This window comes from Anomalospiza imberbis (assembly GCF_031753505.1).
Source record: "Anomalospiza imberbis isolate Cuckoo-Finch-1a 21T00152 chromosome W unlocalized genomic scaffold, ASM3175350v1 scaffold_73, whole genome shotgun sequence".
Taxonomy (NCBI): Eukaryota; Metazoa; Chordata; class Aves; order Passeriformes; family Viduidae; genus Anomalospiza; species Anomalospiza imberbis.
Window position 1 is genome coordinate 347215 of NW_027099339.1, and position 21378 is coordinate 368592.

The 21378-nt window shown below is 42.1% G+C and overlaps 1 protein-coding gene and 2 long non-coding RNA genes across 4 annotated transcripts in view; 2 read left to right on the forward strand and 1 right to left on the reverse strand.

Annotated features, from left to right (window-relative positions):
- LOC137465624 (arrestin domain-containing protein 3-like) overlaps positions 1-15410 on the reverse strand; it is a 108550-nt gene extending 93140 nt beyond the window's left edge. Inside the window, exons 1-2 of one of the 2 annotated variants that reach the window (XM_068177702.1) lie at positions 14774-15409; positions 10294-10375 (exon numbers count right to left, since the gene is read on the reverse strand). In XM_068177702.1, coding sequence (XP_068033803.1) covers positions 10294-10375; positions 14774-15053 — 362 coding nt within the window. In that variant the 5' untranslated portion in view covers positions 15054-15409. Of the gene's footprint in view, positions 1-10293; positions 10376-14773 lie in introns of both variants that reach the window. The other variant, XM_068177701.1, reaches the window with a different exon arrangement.
- LOC137465625 (uncharacterized) lies at positions 13504-14453 on the forward strand. Its single transcript, XR_010994734.1, has 2 exons — positions 13504-13890; positions 14041-14453. It is a non-coding gene; the product is annotated as an uncharacterized lncRNA (long non-coding RNA).
- Positions 15411-16709: 1299 nt separating the features above from the next.
- Positions 16710-19524, forward strand: LOC137465618 (uncharacterized). The gene is made up of 2 exons (XR_010994729.1): positions 16710-17316; positions 17533-19524. It is a non-coding gene; the product is annotated as an uncharacterized lncRNA (long non-coding RNA).
- Positions 19525-21378: the final 1854 nt, after the last annotated feature.

Sequence of the window (21378 nt, forward strand, 5' to 3'; positions counted from 1 at the left end):
TTGTAGTTTGTTTTGCCTTGAGTAAAGTAGTTAAATATTTCAGTGTAGAGTTCTGAAGAGAGAGCTTTTAAGCATCATCTAATTTTCCTTTACCCTGATGAGATCATCTTAATATATATACACACACACATATAAAAAAATAAAGACTATTCTGCTCTGAACACTGAAAGACAAAGTCCTTTTAGGGAGTTGGAGAGGGGAAAAAAATATGCGGATAGGGACATCAAACCTTTCAGCATTACCCTTTTATCCTCTTCCTCCTCCTGCTTCCCCCCCCCCACCATCATAAGATGGAGGACATAAGATTTTTATATTCCAGTCATGTCCCATTAACTGTAACTTGTCTTTTCCTAACACTTTCATCCTTAATCTCCAGGAAGAATTTTTATATTGCACTATGTTTGAAATGCATCATAATAAAATATAAGCTATGGGCAAAGCTTCCCTCCCTAAATTCTATATCAAATAATATTAGCTGTGCTATTACTTTACTGGAAATAATCATTCTGCTACAAGTTTGACATCTCTATTTGCACATCTGAAATGCTTATTTTTTTCTTAATAATGCAAATGAAAGGATTTTCTAATCAACCTTCAATGTTTCATCCTGCTGCAGTATCCTTTAAGAAAAAAAACTCAGTGTGAAAAATGCATATTTTATGATTGGCTTTTCGCAAATATTAAATTGAATACTATATGTATTATGTTATATTGATTAGAAGTGCTGTATTAACATTTTAATAGTATGGTAAATGTAGTTTTGTAGTTAAAATAGAACCTATGTATGTGGGGGTTTTTTTACTAACTCAAGCAAGAGATGAGATAATGAAGAAACTCTTCACACAGAGATGACAAGGATGGGGGCCCATAAAGAATTACTGCCTCCTTATCGGAAAAGACAAACATTCTTCCACCTTCTCTCCGTCTTTATGGAACCACCAGGATTAAGGGGAAGAAGTTGACAAAACCCAGAAAAGTTCTTAATTTGCAAGGAATTTATGCATCATGTATGAGATGTATGAATATGCAACAGGCTACTGCTTTTAAAGATTATTCCTTTGTTCACAAGGCATGCTTATTGGGCTTAAGTGCCCGAGAGCATCCGGACGTCCGTAATTCTTTGCTTTTTATTGTCTTGTAATTGTCCTAACTCTAAATTTTCATTACTCTAATTGCATTACTATTTTTATAACCATTTTATTATTATTAAACTTTTAAAATTTTAAAAACCAAGTGATTGGCGTTTATAACAAATGCTAGCAGAGGATGGTTCCTAATACCTCGCTGTGGGTGCTGTAGGAGAATTAGAGTGAGAAGACGCGTCCTGCCCTGATTAGGCAGCCTCGCTCTGTTCCCCTGGTGTGACCACAGATGCAGGTTACGATCCGATGGACAAAAGGAGACAATAAAACAAAGAAAAGGGAAAGGATTCCCTAAAACCGCGGTAATTAGCCCCTAAGACCAAAGTGTACACGAAGAACAAAGACCCAAGGACAAGGGATAGGTAAGTATTTGTTGGGATGGGGTGGATAAGGGGGGAAGAATGTGTGTGAATGGGGTGGATAAGGGGGGATGAATGTGTGTGAATGAGAGGTGGGCTGGTTACCCCAGACCTGCTAAGTGAGTGCTGTAGTCTCCCATGCTGCGTTTCCGTCTTTTTCGCAAGAAAAGCGGCCAGTACAGAGACGAAGCAAATGATAAAAGAGTGAGAGAATCCCCCCGGCGAGATTGAATTGAATGGGCTGGGTTGAGGGATTAATATTCAAGAGCACCCAGGGTTGCTGCTGGGTTGAGATATTAATCCTCAAGAGCACCCAGGGTTGACAAAAGGTACCTTTACTTGTTGTGTATGCGATGGTGGGACCCGCACCAACAAGTACCCTGAGGGTGGGGGCTTAGGCAAAACCCTGCAAAAACTCAGGGCCCTTCCCAGAGGCCCAGCGGTACTGAAACCCAGAGAGGCTGCCCCCAAAGCAAGGACGGCTCAGTATCGTAGGACCTTTTAGCACCGCGGCTGCGAGGGGTAGTCGTCTAACCCATTCCCCCGGGGGGAGGGGGTGTGGGGAGTCCAGATCGGGCAAGGTACGGAGGTCCGAACCCCTGACTCTGAGGCTATCTCTAGGGAAGAGGGATAGCCAAACCTCGGGGAGGTGGAAGGGGTCAGGGTGGGGGCTTACACGATTCACGATTCTCTGGCAACAGAAATCCCTTTGTGTAAGTCTAAGAGGTTTGCTAACGTTTCCTTCCTCTGTGCAATAAAATAAAGGGAAATGTAGAAGTATGAATGAACAGGCCTGAGGGTGTAGATGTGTGTGCGAAAGTAAGTGGAAAATAAAGGTGAGTAAATAGAAATTAGTGAAAGATATGCAATGTAGATTGTTTGTTTTGAGTTAAATAAAAGTAAGTGTGCACGAATGAAAGTATATGTAACAATATTGTGAAGTTTAGAAGTATGAATGAACAGGTTTGAGGTTGTGAATGTGAGTGAGAGTGAGCGAGAGATAAAGGTGAGTAAATGGAAATGAGTGGAAGATATGTAATGTAGATTGTTTATTTTGAGTTTTATTTTTTTGAGGGAGGTGTATTATGTTGAATGGTTTGTGAGAGAAAGGATTTTTTGCATGGGTAGTTGAAAGAAGGTAGTATTTAGGTTGTTAGAAAATGTGAGGAAGATTTTGGAGAAAAAAAAAAAAAAATAATGGGACAGAAAACCAGTAAAAAGGAAAAGGGAGTGGAACAAGAGAGAACCACACCACTCGCAGCCGAGCCGCTTGTCCCGGGCCCTGGCTCGCCGCTTGTTTCAGCTCCGTCTGTCCCAGTCCCGGCATTTGTCCCAGGTCCCAGCGAGCCGCTCGCTTCGGCTCCGCCGGCCCCGGTGCCGGCGCCTGTCCCGGTGCCTGTTTCGCCGCCCGCAGCCTCTGTACCAGTCCCCGTCTCGCTGCTCGCGGCTGCCCAACCGGTCCCTGCCCCCATCCCGCCCGGCTGGTCCATGGCCGCTCCGCCGGCCGCGCCTGGCGGGCTCCCGTCCGTCCCGTCTGTCCCATCTTTGGCAGCTCCTCCTGCGGCTGTTTCCTCTGCCCCATCCCCAGCGACTCTGACCGTGCCAATTGCGCTGGGCACCGCCGCTGCTGCTTTGCCTCTGCTGGAAACAGCTGACCCAGCCGCTATTAACTACGCTCCCGGCTGGTATCCCCTGGAAATGCCCCCTCGTTTGGCGGTTCCGGCAGCGAGCCCTGCCCATGCTCCCCTGAGCTCCGTTCCCCTGGTAACTGCAGCTACAGCCCAAAAAACTCGCACCTGGAGGACGCCTCTTATAAAAACACGAGAAGTTCAGTTAGAAAACAACATTCTCCAGACTCTTCCTCACAACACGGGAGAAAGGCTCTAGAAAAAGACTGGGATCTGTTTCCACTAAGAGAGGTCCCGATGGGAGGGGGTGGAACTGAGTTTGTAAATGCTCCTTTAACTTCTTCTGAGGTCAGGAATTTTAAAGAGGAAATCAAAGGGATTTTGAAGGATCCCATAAGCACTGCTGAACAATTAGACCAATTTTTAGGTTCAAGCATTTATACCTGGGAAGAAATGTGGTCGATAATAAAGATACTATTTTCTCCAGAAGCAAGGGAAATGATCAAAATTGCAAGCAAAGAAGCCGGCAGTAAAGAAAAACCACATCCCCTCCCCGGAGAGGACAAAATGCCAACTGCACCTCCTGAGCAGGGTTGAAATAATGAGGAGGGGAGAAAACATATGAATGAGTATTGTAATTTAATAATCAAGAGAAAAAAAGGGGCATCATCTCGAGGGCAAAATGCTGAAGGGACTTTTGAGGCACAACAAGGGAAAGGGGAGGCTCCAACGGAATGGTTGGACAGACTTGGGAGAAATATAAGGCAACATTCCAGAATGGATCCTGAGATTGATGTGAGAAAAGCTTTGTTAAAGATTAACTTTGTGCTTGGCCAGATAATGGAAAAAATTGAAGATCAGCATGACAAATCATTAGATGATTTATTAAAGGAGGTTAAGAAAGTCAATGGCCAAAGCCAAACTAAAAGCAAGGATTGTGGCAGTCACCATGTGAGAAACCAATTACAAGAAAAAAATCAAAAACACACAAACACTACTCCTAGATATGACAGTAGTAGAGACAGGGGAACAGAAAAAAAATAAAACCCCAATACAAACCAAGTCTCAGGAGCATTCCAGGAATGTCTGCTTTTACTGTAAGAACAAAGGACATTATAAGAGAGATTGTCCTAAGAGAGCAACAGATCTGAAAATCTTCTGAGAGATGAACAAAGAAGAATAGGGATATTAGAAGCTCTATTTTTTTTAAGGGAAAAATACCATCTAGAGTCTGTGATAACTTTAAAAGTGGGTCCCCAAGAAAAAGAATTAGAATTTGTAGTAGACACAGGGGCAAAAAGAACCTGTCTGTTAAATATTCCAAAATATTATAGTGTGAGCAAAGATACTGCAAAAGTAACAAGAAAAAAAAAATTAACAAGGAAGTTTGGGCTAGAGAAGGAAATAGGGAAGGATGCTTCATACTGAGCAAATGTCTTAATTGAGCTGTTGATTCAGCTAATTCTTTTCCCATTACTGTGTACAAGTAGTTTAAATTATTTCTTTCAATTTGCATTGTGATTTTTCATCTTGAAATTTGTAACTTGCTATACTCTAAAGTTGAGAAACTAGTTTACAGCTGTGACATAACCAGACCTGCTTTTAATTTATTTTGAATTGATGTGAAGCTGTTCAATCACATGGTTCTCAGTGTGTAAAGTTAAACTAAAGGTAACACCAGCTACTTGGCAGGTCAATGAGAAACATTTTTTCTTCCAGCCAGTCCTTTTACATGTACCCAAATGTGTTTTGCTTTTTTAGTTTTTTGTTTTGTTTGTGTTTTTGAAAGTGCTGACTACTTGCAGTGCACCTAGAACAGCAGCTAAAGTTGTGCATGCATACCACTTTTGAAAAATAGGGCTCATTTTTTTGACCTCGAATTGGAGATGGCTACATATATAAATGGGAACACACAAAGCTGGATGAAGAAAAGGTTTCAGTATCTTCTAATGTAAGCTGTTAATTTGTTACTTTCAGCATCGCTGTAGGTGTGTGACACACACACATTAAAAAAAAAATGGTGGGGGGGAATCTCTGCTTGCTGTAGTTTTATTTCTGGAATGAGTTAGACAGCTATGAAGAAGTTGTGGGTTCCTTGTGTGGTTTACCCAAGCCTGCAAGGAGGGCTTGGTCGTGATTCCCTCTGTGCTGCAAGTAGCCCTGCAGCGTGGCAGCAGTAGCTTGCCTCGAGTGAGTTTGCAGGCAGGGTGCTTCACCACTGCAGTGCTCAGGTGCTGTTTCCTATTGTGACATTAAAGCTTAAATTCAAGAGTGCCTCTTTCCATCCAATTATTGTTTGTACCACAGGAGCCTCTTTGAACAGCGTTTCCTAATGGTCAAAGAGAAGGTATTGCAGAGACAAATTTCTTACTTTCTGTCTCTCCCCCACTGTATTCATGTTTTGTCCATTCTCTCTTCAAAATATGGATTTGTAAAACTCATGTTCTATGTCCTCAGATGCACTTTCCAAATCAAACCTTGGCTTCGTTGCAAATTGCATTGCACTAACATTGTCTTAAATTTTTTGGTGCAGGTAGGGTCACTTTGGAAGTAAGTTGTTGTTTACCTTGTTCCTACAACCTTTTTGAGCTTGTGAATGGAAAAAAAAAATTGTGTTAGAAAAAACAAGTCTTTAGTTTTAGCACTGTGTCAGCTGAGAGTGGCTAGTAGCCTTGTTGAAGAGTGCCATGAATTGCATGAAAGAAGTTGAAAAAGGGGGAGGGGTGGTTGGCAGACTTATCCCTCTGAGACATTGGAATGTGGACTGATGTTAGAAGGTAGACTGATGCTGGAATGTGGATGTTAAAATGTGAAGAGAGAGAAAGAGAGGGAGAGAAAAAGAGAGAGGGAGGTGAAGGACGGAGTTAAACGCAAGACTGTTAATAAATAAATAAATAAATAAATAAATAAAAGGGACCACCACTAGAGATAAGATCAAGGCAGAAATAGCTGACTTTCACAAAGTGATTTATTTGTTTAAGCAAGAACTCTTTTCTCCTTCTGGTTTTTTGTTGTTAAGAAGAGGAGGCTTTTTGTTCTGAAGAATGAGTTAAATGTTGCCCAAAAAGTAAAAAAACAAGAGATGTGATTCATGTCGTGTTAAAATTGACCTGGTCTTTCTATTTAACTACTAATAGCTCACAAGAAGAATTGGCCTCTGCAGCTATTAAAACAGCTGGATACAAGAAGAAGAAGCAGCTGTAGAAAAAGCTTTTAGTTAAACCCAGAAAGTTTTGAAGAAAACTAATGGTAAAAGTTAATGCAGTATTGTTTTTCTTTTAACACTGTGTTATTAAGAAGTCCTTTCCAGGTACCACTAAAGCAGCAATCTGAACCACGGAAAGAGGGTGAATTCACGACAGCAAAATCAAAGAACTTGTGAAGAACCTTGAAGAATGGACTATCACATCTAAACCGGGTGATATCAAATTGACTTTCGACTGGGACTGGGTGGTAATAGTCTGGGAAAACCCAAATGAACCAAAGAAAGTACAAAAAATAACACCTAACTGAGAAATAAGGCAAAGCTTACATCACTAGTTTTAAGCACTGCCTAAATAAGTCCTCAGATGCCTCCGACACCTCCTTAGGAGAGGAACATTACCACTTCAAACACGAAGAACAAGATTATTTTAATCAGAGTTCTCACATTCTGGCCTTAGCCTGTGACTTGTACAAGGAAGAAGGGAAATTACCATCAGTATTATACTGTATACTTTATTTGATTCATCCCAGTGCTGGACACGCTAACTGGGTTATAAGTAAATGTTCAAATTATGAGAATAATTGGTATTGGACCTCACAAAATCTATGTTCTCATTGCAATAGGTATTGAGTACTGAATCTATCCCCTATACAGATAGAACTCAAAGCAACTGAGGTAATAACTTTGTTTTGTGGATGGGAATTATCAGTGCCTGTTGACTGAGAGATACCTGAGGAATGGTAAGAAACTTCAGTTAAAGAGTGTGGAAAAGGACTTGCCTAAAAATATTTAGTAAAAAGAGTAACAAAGGAAACAGAGGGCAAGCCTGGATTGACCACTGTACTCGCCACCGAGAAGATTACACATACCTGCTATGGGAAGCAACTCCATAGGCAGGGGAGGTGGGGGTATAAGCCATACCAGACCTCTGTTATTCCTGTTTTTGTCTTTCATTTGTTGTCTTTTACCTTTTGAGATACTGGCAAGATCGTGTCACAAATGCTACAAAAAAATATTACATGGAAAGAAACCAAAGTTCCTTTTTGTTACACACCCCCATGTCAACAGCCACTGTCATAACCCATCCAAACTGAGTACCTGCAGGAAAAATGAGAAAAAATATTGAATTACAAGGAACTTAGGAAAAAGTGGTAATAGATGGGGCATTGAATGTCCAAAATGAGAGAGATTAATTTGTTTTACATTTGATTTCAGGAATACAGTCCAAGATTAGGCAAAAAAGGCCATTAGTAAAAAAAAAAGTGAAATCAGCACAGCAATCTACCTCTGTATTAAACCCAAATTATATACTGAATCGTATTATAAGACTCCAAGCAGTCATAGAGAAGATAACAAACAAAGCCGCTCAGGCATTAGAATTAAAGAAATAACCCAGATACCGGTCCAAAAGTGGAAAAACAATGTTAAAAACTAACTGATGAGATAATGTATTGAAGAATGGATAGTGGAAGAAATTAGGATTACAACTGTTTTGATGTTTCTTCCTTGTTTAATCCCATTTTTAATTTAATTACTAACATAGTCTAAAGAATGCAATTAGATAAGAAATATTGCTCAAGCCAAATGATTTATAAAGAATAAGAGGAGGGATTGTGAAAAATGCATATTTTATGATTGGCTTTTCGCAAATATTAAATTGAATACTATATGTATTATGTTATATTGATTAGAAGTGCTGTATTAACATTTTAATAGTATGGTAAATGTAGTTTTGTAGTTAAAATAGAACCTATGTATGTGGGGGTTTTTTTACTAACTCAAGCAAGAGATGAGATAATGAAGAAACTCTTCACACAGAGATGACAAGGATGGGGGCCCATAAAGAATTACTGCCTCCTTATCGGAAAAGACAAACATTCTTCCACCTTCTCTCCGTCTTTATGGAACCACCAGGATTAAGGGGAAGAAGTTGACAAAACCCAGAAAAGTTCTTAATTTGCAAGGAATTTATGCATCATGTATGAGATGTATGAATATGCAACAGGCTACTGCTTTTAAAGATTATTCCTTTGTTCACAAGGCATGCTTATTGGGCTTAAGTGCCCGAGAGCATCCGGACGTCCGTAATTCTTTGCTTTTTATTGTCTTGTAATTGTCCTAACTCTAAATTTTCATTACTCTAATTGCATTACTATTTTTATAACCATTTTATTATTATTAAACTTTTAAAATTTTAAAAACCAAGTGATTGGCGTTTATAACACTCAGTAAGGCCAGTCAGCATATTGGTTCTTTTCACTATTGCTTTGTATTTGGTTGCACTGGGTATGGCTGGGATGGAGTTAACTTGCCGCATAATAGCCCATATAGTGGGGAGTCCACTACACATACTGAGGCCCTGCTTTTCAGGAAGTGGCTGGACATTTGCCTGCTGATGGGAAGTATTGAATTAATTCTTATTTTTGCTTTGTTTCCGCATACAGCTTTTGTTTTTTCTTATTAAAACTGCCTTTATCTTGACCCACAAGCTTATCCATCTTATTTTCTCTCCCTGGCCTGTTGATGCAGAAGAAGGAGAAAGCAACTGCATGGGGGGCTGGTAGGCAACCAAGGTCAAACCACCACATTGGTTTTGTTTTAAATAAATTTTAGAAATATTCCATGGATACAAAATAGCAAGAAATGGTAGGGAGGCAGTGTCAAACTATTGTTCTTCAGGCCTTTTACTACCAGCCTTCATTTTTTCCTGTATTATCAAAGATGGCTTCATAGTTATTCTTTTAAGTCACTTGACAAGACCTTTAGTGTTTTAATCAATTCTTGTGCTATTTTAGTGGTCATATTTGAACATTTCTTCCAACTCAAGGGAATATCAGTATCATCCTTATCACTTCTTACAAAAGAGTTTTTCATCTGAACCTTAAATTGACTTCTAAAAGTTTCCATACATATGCATCTTCTTCAGCATTCTAATAATACCAACAGTAAAGCCCTGCACTATTTGCAGAAACTGATCTGTAAAAGCATTTATCATCTGCAGGTTCTGTTAAAGCCAGTCCCTCTAATAAGCAGATGTTTTATTAGCTTTAAAATTAGGTATCAGTCTAATATTCTGCCAACTTTTTTTAACCTTAATGACTTTGGCACCTGGCTTTTACAGTAAAAGGCTCCTCCTACCTCCTTTCTTTCATCTATTTCCAGACTCTCTCTGTTCCTTCATATATAATTTTCCTGCCACTTGTGTTTGAGCTAATTTCCATCTTGGTAACTCCTCTATGTATAAATCTTCCCTTCACAATGTATACATTAGACACCTCAAACGTGTGTGTGTGTGTGTGTGTGTGTGTGGCAATTTATCTTAAGACTTCTGCTATCACTCTTGCTTCACCTTTGCTTTCTGAGTCAAGTGGGATTAGGTATGGGAATGTTTCTTGCTTCATCCACCCATCCATTTGGTTTTTTTCCATCCTGGCTCTTTTGTCTAGAGGTCAGCCTGAGTACATACATCCTATTTGAAGTAGAAAAAAAAGAAGCCAAACAAACTCTTATTTAGTTCAAATGCAATTAAGCCTGCCACATCTGTTTCAGACTGAGCCTGAACAGTTAAGCTGTCATCACTAGGTTCTGATGGCTTGCATGGCTCCAGTAAAATCTTGTTTCATTTAGAAGATACCTCAGTCCCTCTACAGGACTCAAATGACACCAGTTCCCCTCCCTTCTTCTGTGAAGGGATCCAATCCTCCATAAGGAGCCAACATACCTGAGTCAAAAGAAAGAGTAACCAACTGGGCAACAATGAGCTCCTGTTTTGTGAACAACTCTTAACCAGTTTAAAAGCAACCTCTTCAGTTTAATGAGATTATGTCCTCTACTGCATGTCTGAGCACAACTCCTATTACCATTGAAAAGGTTTCCCTCCCCCCACAAGAATTTTTCTTAAGCAGGTATGTATGTTAGCCTTCTCTCACACAAGCTGTGTACTGCATGTAAGTACTTACATCTGTGGAAGCTCAAAGCTGAATGCATATTCATGCCTTCCTGAATGAATGGTGTGAAGGCCTTCTTCAGAATTGTCATCATCTAGGAGGGAAAAACCCAATATGCTATTCCGCCTGTGAACATTTTACATAGCACAATATATTATATAGGTTTCTTTTCCAGAATAAGAGGGATTTATACATTCTTTACAATACTAAGAATACAGTGTCTCAGAAACAAGTCTCTCCAGTCCATTTGTATTAACTGCTAGATGTATAGCTGCAGAATTTTTACGGTTAGGTGAGATTCCAAGACTCATCTGACATAAAAGCAGAATTTAACTTGTTTTAATTTATGATTTTGTGAAAAGCAGAGTTCACTCCTTGGAATTTTAAAAAGTTTATTAATAATAATAGGATAAAGAAGGACAATATTTCCAGGGCTGAGGTGCTACTGGCCAACAGCCAAAGAACACCCGCAGACAGTGGCAGACAGTGTTATCTTTATAGGGTTACATCTCTGAGGTACATGCATATTCATGTGTTTCATGCATTATTCAAACATTCTTGCAAACTTTCTGATGTTTTGGGAACTCCTTTGTTTGACTTCTTCACACTCCAGCTTATCTGCAGGACATCTTGTGTTTCAGCTCAATATATTTTATTTCTTCTTATGTCTCCATCCTGCTGTCTCACATCCTCTGATAAGGATTTAGTACATCCTCCTTAAATTTAACATGGTATTCTCTAATTGTCCTCCAGTGCTCTGGTTTGTGTCATGGTTATCTTATCACTTGGATGGGTCAGTCAGTGGATGGCCTTACACTGTTCTTCTTATGTTTTGCTAAAGTCTATAGTACAATACATTCATCACACCGCTATTTATATAAGCTATACATAGATATTTTATTCATTACACCACTATTTCTATGAGCAAGACAGGACATACTTAAGCTGATTATGTTATATTAACAAGCAGCTAAAAAGAGTTATAATTTGTACTATATGTAAATACTTATAGTCACTAACAACATGCATAAGCTAATACATAAATGTGAAAGCCAATATTATCTGGGCATTTTTAATAATCTTAAATCCAAGTACTGACATAGCTGTAACTGCTGCCATTTCAAGGTCTGCCTGAAAGATCCATAATGGAAACTGTTTTCCGATATGACTTCTAGTTAAAACTTAAAATTAAATAGAGCTCTCTAATAGTATTAAGTGATCTTAGTATTTTCTGCTACATTGACTACATTTAGTAATTCAGCTTCCTCCTATCACCTGCCTAGCAAGTGTCCAAAAACTGATTTTTTAAAATAGTGCACAAGCACCATCTAGAAAGTACCAAACAAATTCAGGGGCACAAGAAGTGGCAAGCTGTCCAATTAATGTTGTTAGGAGTTAATGTATCAAAAACTCAAAGTTTAGCTCGATTTTGCTTGGATAGCAAAGACCCAAACATTTCCTAATTTCAATGAGAAAGCTGACCTTGTTTTATAGTCATGATTTCTTGTATTGATTTAAATGCCCCAATAAATTTGCGGTTTGTTCCGATATAATTATCATGAACCCAGAAAAAACTCTGCTGATTCCAACAGAATAGAAAGTTATTTAGATAAAACAATTGAGCATCTCATATGCAAAAGGGTTGGCATAATAAAGGCACATATAGTGGGATTACACAAAAGACCCTTCCTGTTGTTAATAGTCTGAAGCATCATGAAGGAACACTGCTACATTTTAAGATTTTTTAGTTCCTACTGTTCTACAAAAGTACTGATGCTCCAATTTCTTTAGTGCACCAGAAATGCTGAAACAAATCTATGCAAAAATATAAAACCCCTAGAACACTATTTACATAAATGTACCCGCAGCATGTAATGTCACAAAATAACAATCTTCAATACACTGAAAGAGCAAAGCAATGTGTATAATGTTTTTTTGTTGTTGCTGTTGTTAAAAAAGTGCTTGGAGGGCTTTGTTTGGTTTTCATTAAAAATAATAGTGTTTTCCTTGCACATATGTTTTTTCATCCCTTCTTCACTTCCTGTCAGATCAGCAGTCCCAGTGAGCCTGAACAGCAGCAGCAGAATTATGGTAAGCAAGTACTGAGCTGTCAGCCACAGACTAGGCTGGAGCAGGAGAGGATTGGCCAAAACAGGCACAAGCACATCCCCTACCAACCACTCATATACATACAGTATACATTATTACCCACTACATTTGCTCAGCAACTCTGCTCACAGTCTGGCCTGACTACCGCAGAGGTAAGGAGAGAGGGGGAGGGCATCACCCACGCCTCACCATCCGCTCTCCTCATAACACAGGGCCATGCTGCCGGCTTGCCCCGTGCAGACACCCCAATCCTGCACTTCTCTCAGGAGCATGTGCTGACCATTACTGAAAGGCGATTACAGATAGTGCTGGCCAGGGGCGTGGGCCAGGAGAGATAACCGAGTGAGCGATGCGAGAGGCTGTGGGGCCGTGTGTTCCAACGGCCGCCCCTGCTCACAAATCCTTGTTGGCCCAGTGGATGTGCATGGCAGGAGCTTGAATACTTCTGTCTGTCCCCAGAGGTGGGCATTCCCAAGAAAGGTAATGTGCCCTCTGGAGCCACTTCGCTCCGCCCCCCAGCACACACTAGACAGTGGGCAAAGGAACTTCCCCTACGTCCCAGCCCCCTACAATCAGCGGCTGGCATCACCTTAGCAACAGGCTAACAAACCCCAGCAGGCCAATGACAAGGTGGGGACAGGGAGTGGTCTTCCAGACTATGGTAGGGTACAAGGCGTAGAGTTAAACTCCACTCTGTGCAGCGAGTGTTCATAGTCCTGCCGCTGCAGCCAAGGGAAAGACAGTGGTGTCCCGGGACAACTGGTTAAGATTGTACGTGCTGCACATGCGGCACCAGTCTTGCTTCTGGTGTCGGAACGTGTCAGATCTGTCCCTTCCCTGCCACCTTTTGTTCCCTTTCCAGACAAAACCAAGCACCTACTATCGAGGTCAGCATTTGAATCTACAGGCCACATACAAAGTCATTGCTGCTGCTTAAACTGACAGAAGCATAGGAACTCCTTACTTGTAAGGATACATCCTGCTATGAGTGACTCCTGCATGCTTGCATGTTTCTGTCATCTGCAAGCAAGAGGTGAATGAATTTTTCACGAGAGAATTATTTCTAAGGCAGCAGTATAAAGAACATTTGAACTAGAAAGACATCTCGTGAGCGACCCGAATTTGCTTGCATCACGATAACATAATTAAAATCGATAGCAACTGCTATTTGTAGAGGATCTCTGCAGTAAATATATTTCAAATTAAAAAAAAAAAACAAAAACACACACACAAAAAAAAAAAACAACACCACCTCCCCGCCCCCAACAAAGTCAAAACAACACACCAAAACACCCAACCAAATTATGTACTCAGTTTTAACATTTTCTCGTTCTAGGAACTGAGTCATCACCACCACCTGACGTGTGCAACCAATCTGCGGAAAGAAGGAATACTCCCTCCCTTCTTCCCAGGACAGGCCCCAAACAGGATTGAACCGCTTCTAACAAAGGGTGGAAACTTCAGAAATAACAAGCTTAGAGTCCCTTGTACTTTGACAACGTAACTATGGAAACAGTAGATTAGCAAATTTAAAACCCATAATCCCACTCACAATGTAATATCCCATTTCCATACCCAAAAATAAGGGAATTTGCAGGGCACTTTTCATTTCTATAGGGGCTTAACAGACCAGGTTTTCATTGAATGCAGGTTCCAGAACTCCTCAGCTCAGAAGCAATGCTCCATTCATACAACCATGACCTCTTATTTGGCCTTTCAGACAGATTTTTACATCTGGGTCCCCCATAGAGGAGTTGAATAAAAGAAATTAAAGTAATTTACAAGTATACTAGTTTAGAACAAAGGAAGAAATGGAAAATTACGGGTGCGGTGGTGACAGCACATCAAAGTAATCCACAGGAAATATTTTATCTGCCAACAATGAATCAACCTTAAAAATAATTCTGCAAGTCAAACCTGTATCTGTTATGTGTCAAAACGTCTAATGGTACATCTTAATTACACTTATGATTCGATAGGATGCTACCAAGAAAATAATTTACTACATATCTAGTTTTGATTTAACAGCTATTTTCCCCATAGAGAAACAAGTCACACTAATATCGCTAAGACAAAAAAAAAGGCACTGTATATTACAAAACACATATTAAAAACCAATGCAAATCCTTATGAAAAGACTGGTAAAAGGCAGGTCTTTTTTAAAAGTCCTGTTTTCAGGTACTTTGAAAATGCACCTCAACATGCTTTTAAGTAAACATTCAAATAATCAAAAATACAACCTAAGAATGTAACCAGCATTTCCTCATCTTTAAAAATAGTGAACGCTCTGAGATTACATATTAAGGAGGGATAAACCAAGCAAAGATGCATCTTTTTCTGGAAATATGCCTGCATGTAGTGAATGAATAAGCGAAAAGCTTACCTCTTGCATGCCCGACTAGAACGTCCTTATAGTTAAAATACTCTACTTCTTCGGTGTAATTTTGTGTATAGGCAGTGTTGGATCCAGCATTTCTAGATTCGCTCCAACGTACTTTTGCATGTCCTCTTGCATGAATTTTAAGAGCTTTTACTCTAATTTCCCCAGTAACTTCTAAACTGATCCTTCCTGAGACTGTGTCCCCGCTAGAATACACGGGGATATTGCTGTTACTGAGACAGTCAAAGCTTATTGTCAAACTCTTCACCTTCCCCAGCACCATGATTATTAACGAAGTGTATAAAAATATACTGCAAGGAAAACAAAAAATTGTCAAGATCTCATACAAAACGCGACCTTCACTTTACACTGAACAACGCCTCTGCTGCGTAGAGCCTGCCAACAAGATCAACGTGTCCCCTACGAACACTTCATCGGAATTACTGAGAAGACAACGGCAGCCGCCCAACACTGAGATATCCGTACAAAAGCAGCAGGCCCGCACGCTGCCAGCTCACTTTAACAACAGCTTTGTGAAAAACAACCACCCCCGCGCATGCGCGAAACGAGTCGTGGCGGCGGTTTCTTCCACTGCTTGCGTGTCTTTCCTGCCGTGTTCGTTTTTCTTGTGTTATTGCTTCCGTCTCATGCAGAGATTCAGAGCACTCCCTGGTGGAGTCAGGGCTCTGCTGCGAGTTCGCAGTACGGTATTGAAATACGTACTGAAGAACTGAGAGAAAAACGTCTGCGGGAGGGAGGGGGGGCGCGAGGGCTTCTTGTCCGTAGGCTCGGCTCATCTCATCTCATCTCCTCCTGGCACGGCCTGGGGATCCTGGCTGGCTGGTTGGGAGGTGTCTCGGAAGAAGCTGGCAGCTGAAATCGGGCAGCAGTCGGTGGGCACCAGGCCCCAGATTCTGGCAGCAGTTACAGACCTTGCCCAAAGCTTTTGTTCGTGAAGGGGCTAATCCTGGGCAAATTATAGGCAGGGCCTCGGCAGGTGAGCAGGGCACGGCTGCCTTTGCCTGCCTCCCCCCCTTTGCAGCACCCGGCACATTAACTGAGGAGTGAGGGTACAAAAGCATGGCATTATGCAAAAGTAAACATTTAAACCTCTATCAAGGTGAAGTTTTCTATTTTAATACTTATCCTGGTTTATGGCAAATTTGGGAGAAAACCTCCAAAAGGGGGGCCCCCCTAGAAAGCCAACCCACGTGGCCCCTCCCCCCAACCGGTTCGGGAAGAATTTCCTTGGAGAGAAGTGGAAAAAGCCTGTTTATTTAACAGTGTAATAAACGCCAATCACTTAGTTTTTAAAATTTATAAAGGTTTAATAAAAATAAAATGGAAAAAAATTAATACAAGTATAGTAATAAAGATTAAACAATTAGAGTTAGGACAATTAAAGAGACAATAACAGCAAAAAGTTACAGCCCGGGCTGGGTACCTCTTTCTGGACAAAAGTGAGCCAGGAGAAGGACCCCGATAAAAGAGAATTCCCTCCTTAAGAGGGGTAACCTGTTGCATACACAAATCACTTCATGAATATGCATATTTTTTTTATTTAAAACAAGAAATTCGTCCGGTACTTGTTGAGGAATTCCTGTTAATCCCAGGCGCCTTGAAGTCTAAGTCGAGTTTGGAGATGTTCGGTTTTTTTGTTGATAAGGAAAGCCATAAATTCCTCTCCTCTGGAAGATTTAGGGGTTTCTGTAATTGTTATCTCTGTATGAAGAATTTCTTGATTATCTTCTCCTTCTCTTAAGCAAAAAGAATACCACACACACATATTTTCTATTTTAACTACTAAAGCTTAATTTCAATTACAAAACTACATTTACTATATTATTAAAATGTTACTACAGCATAACTTTCCAACCTAGCATAATACATATAGTAAATATCTGCGTAGAGCCATATAATATGCATTTTTCACAACAGGCAAAGCACTCCCCAGCACACAAAATGAACAATACTAGATGACAAAACTCATTCGCTGCTCTGAAGAGATGACAAATTCAGAAAGTCTCTCCTGTGGGTGGTTGCTCTGTTATCAGTCCCTCCGGCGCTGGGAAATGCTGCTTCCCAGAGTAGGCCCTGGTAGGCCACAAAGTGCAAGCTCTCGGTGTTTCCCCGGATCCCAGTCCAGAGCAGGTTCGAATGGTTCCAAGAAAAGGGAAAGAAAACCAGTCCAGGGAACACTTGGACTGCCTCAGCTAGCTAAACTAACTAAAAAGCAAAGGAACACAGTGTTCTGCCCTGTCTGTGCCCAGACAACACACTGGAGTTCTGTGTTCCAGCAGAATGTGGAGGAGTGAGTGCAGGCTGATAACAAAACTCTGTGCTTCTTCTTCTCCCTGCCTTCGCTCTCAGAGCCAGTCTTGAAGGCACAGAATATAATATCCAGCATAAACAAAACACACAATTTGGGATACAAGCATCGTAACGTCACCCTAGGATATTCCACTCCTTATCCCCATATCATCAACTTACTACCAAACATCATGCATTTTATTCACATAAAAACTTCCATCTGTTCCCCCCAAAAAGTTACAATCAATACCCATCATGTCCCTGTTGTATCCCCACACCAAACCACTGAATCCAGGCCCCAGACTACAGAGCTGCAGGATTCCTCACTTTCACTTTCCTCACTCAAAACTCCATCGTTCACTTGCTCAGACCTTCAACACTAACACATTTCCTTCTATCTCATGTCTGTGTGGTTTAATGTACAGACAATGGCAGTAACATCCAGCAAACAGTGATATTTGCATATCATTCTCACTCCACAATCAGATCTCCCTGAGGTACACATCATGTTGTTCCATCTCTCTGCATTATCCACTATGTGCAACCTGGTCCCTGAGCAAAGACAACCCCATGAATGGGTTTGTCTGTACTCGAGACAGAATTGATCCACAGTCTTCCCTAACAAACCTCTGACATGTACCACTGGGACTTTATCGCCATCTATTATATTCAGGGACTCAGACTGGGCAGGACCTGCTTGGTTGGTGGAACCTCGGGTGTTAACTAACCAGGTGGCCTTTGCTAAATGCTGCTCCCAATTTTTGAAAGATCCCCCACCTAATGCTTTCAAGGTGGCTTTTAACATTCCATTGTACCTCTCCACTTTACCTGCAGCTGGTGCATGGTAGGGGATAGGGTACACTCACTCAATGCCATGTTCCCTAGCCCAGGTGTTGATAAGGCTGTTCTTGAAATGAGTCCCATTGTCTGACTCAATCCTCTCAGGGGTACCATGCCTCCAAAGGACCTGCTTTTCAAGGCCCAGGATGGTGTTACAGGCCATAGCATGAGACACAGGGTAGGTTTCCAACCATCCTGTGGTGGCTTCTACCATTGTGAGCACGTAGCGCTTGCCTTGGTGTGTTTGGGGCAGCGTGATGTAATCAATCTGCCAGGCCTCCCCATACTTGTACTTGGACCACTGCACACCATACCATAGGGGCTTCATTCGCTTGGCCTGCTTGATGGCAGCACACGTCTCACAGTCATGGATAACCTGAGAAATACTGTCCATGGTTAAATCCACCCCTCGGTCTCGTGCCCACTTATAGGTGGCATCTCTACCCTGATGGCCTGAGGCATCATGGGCCCATCGAGCTAGGAATAACTCTCCCTTGTGTTCCAAATCTAGGTCTATCTTTGACACCTCTATCTTTCCAGCCTGGTCTACCTGCTTATTGTTTTGGTGCTACTCATTAGCTCGACTCATGGGGACATGGACATCTACATGGCGGACTTTCGCAAGTAGCCTCTCTACCCTGGTAGCGATCTCTTTCCACTCATCGGCAGCCCAGACTGGCTTTCCTCTATGCTGCCAGTTAGCCTCTTTCCATCTCTCCAGCCATCCCCACAGAGCATTGGCTACTATCCATGAATCAGTGTAGAGGTAGAGCTTTGGCCACTTGTCTCTTTCTGCAATGTCCAGGGCCAGTTGAACAGCTTTGAGTTCAGCAAGTTGATTTGATCCACCTTCTCCTTCAGTAGCTTGTGCAATCTGTTGTGTGGGGTTCCATACAGCTGCTTTCCACTTGCGATTCATTCCTACGATGTGACAGGAACCGTCAGTGAAAAGAGCGTAGCGTGTTTCCTCTGGCGCAGTTAGTTATATGGTGGAGCTTCTTCAGCCCGTGTCACTGGTTCTTGTTTTTTATCTGTGACACACCAAAATTTTCACCTTCGGGCCAATTTGTGATTACCTCCAAAATCCCAGGGCGATTCAGTTTACCTATACGGGCACAATGTGTGATAAGAGCAATCCACTTGCTCCATGTAGCACTGGTAGCATGGTGGGTGGAAGGAACCATTCCTTTAAACATCCACCCCATCACCGGTAGTCGGGGGGCCAGGAAGAGTTGTGCCTCTGTACCAATCACCTCCAAGGCAGCTTGGACTCCTTCATAGGCAGCCAAGATTTCTTTCTCTGTTGGGGTGTAGTTGGCTTCAGACCGTCTGTAGCTTCGACTCCAAAATCCCAGTGGTCGGCCTCGAGTCTCACCAGGCACCTTCTGCCAAAGGCTCCAGGACAGACCATGGCTCCCGGCTGCAGAGTAGAGCATGTTTTTCACATCTGGTCCCTTCTTCACTGGGCCAAGGGCTACTGCATGAGCAATTTCCTGCTTAATCTGGGTGAAAGCTTGTTCCTGCTCAGGGCCCCAGTGGAAATCGTTCTTCTTGCGGGTGACCAGGTAAAGAGGGCTCACGATCTGACTGTACTCGGGAATGTGCATTCTCCAAAAACCTATGGCGCTTAAGAAAGCTTGTGTTTCCTTCTTATTGGTTGGTGGAGACATAGCTGTGATCTTGTTTATGAGATCCATAGGAATCTGACGCCGTCCATTTTGCCACTTGACTCCCAGGAACTGGATCTCTCGAGCAGGTCCCGTAACTTTACTCTTCTTGATGGTGAAACCAGCTTCCAGGAGGATTCAGATTATTTTCTCTCTCAAACACTTCTGCTGCTGTGTTCCCCCACACAATGATATCATCGATGTATTGCAGGTGTTCTGGAGCCTCACCCTTTTCTAGTGGAGTCTGGATCAGTCCATGGCAGATGGTAGGACTGTGCTTCCACCCCTGGGATAGTCGGTTCTAGGTATACTGCACGCCCCTCCATGTGAAGGCAAACTGAGGCCTGCATTCTGCTGCCAGAGGAATGGAGAAAAATGCATTGGCAATATCAATAGTGGCATACTGCTTCGCTGCCTTGGACTCAAGCTCGTACTGGATCTCTAACATGTCTGGCACGGCAGCGCTCAGTGGTGGAGTCCATTCAAAGCGCAGTAGTCCACCGTCAATCTCCATTCTCCTTCAGATTTATGCACAGGCCAAATGGGGCTGTTGAAGGGTGAATGGGTTTTGCTGACCACCCCTTGGCTCTCCAGCTCTCGCATCATCTTATGGATGGGAACCACAGCATCTCGAGTTGTTCTATACTGTCGGCGATGCACTGTCGAAGTGGCAATTGGTACCTGTTGCTCTTCTCTTTTCAGAAGTCCTACTGTAGATGGATTCTCAGACAGTCCAGGCAAAGTGTTCAATTGCTGGACGCCCTCTGTAACTACAGCCACTATCCCAAATGCCCACCTGAGGCCTTTTGGGTCTTTGAAATACCCACTTGGGAGGTAATCTATGCCCAAAATGCATGGGGCCTCTGGGCCAGTCACAATAGAGTGTTTCTTCCACTCATTTCCAGTCAGGCTCACATCTGCTTCCACCAAAGTAAAATCCTGTGATCCCCTTGTCACGCCAGCGATAGAGACAGATTCTGCCCCCACATGTCTTGATGGGATTAATGTGCACTGCGCACCAGTATCGACCAAAGCTTAATATTCTTGTGGTTCTAATGTGCCAGGCCAATGAATCCACACAGTCCAAAAAACACGGTTTTCCCGCACCTCTACCTGGCTAGAGGCAGGGACCCTCTAAGCCTAATTATCCTTCTTTCCTTGGGCATATGTCTTGGCGGTTCCTTCAAGGGGATTGGACATGTCATCATCATCATCGTCATACCTGGCAGTTCGGCTACGAGCAACTGGAGCTGTTTCCCTTTTGGTGGAACTTCCTCTCTGAGTCTTGCCTTCCTTCAATTCCTGCACCCGTTGTGCCAGAGCAGAAGTAGATTTTCCATCCCATCTCCTCATGTTTTCTCCACAATCATGCAAGAAGAACCACAGCTCAGCTCATGGAGTGTACCTTCTCTCTCCATCTGGGGAATGTCTGCATTGGCTACCAGAACCTCTGATCTGTACTGCCGAGATTTGGAGAAGGTCCTCTTTAATCTCCTCCCTGAGTTTCTTATGATTCTCCTCTATCTTGTCTTCTAATTTCTGCAGATGTGTTTCCACCACTGCGATTCTGGCATGTGTTGGGTCATGTACATCATCTACATATGCTCGGAACTTCTTTGCCATATCAAGCACGGTCTCATCCCTGTCATCCTGCTTCATCATTGCTAAAGCAGAAGCATATTCTTGTGGCCCATGTCGTACAAGTTTTCGCCACATCACGGATGTACATGTTACCAAGTATGGATTCCTAATTGCTATGCCATCTAAGAAGATAATCTCTGCCACTGCCAT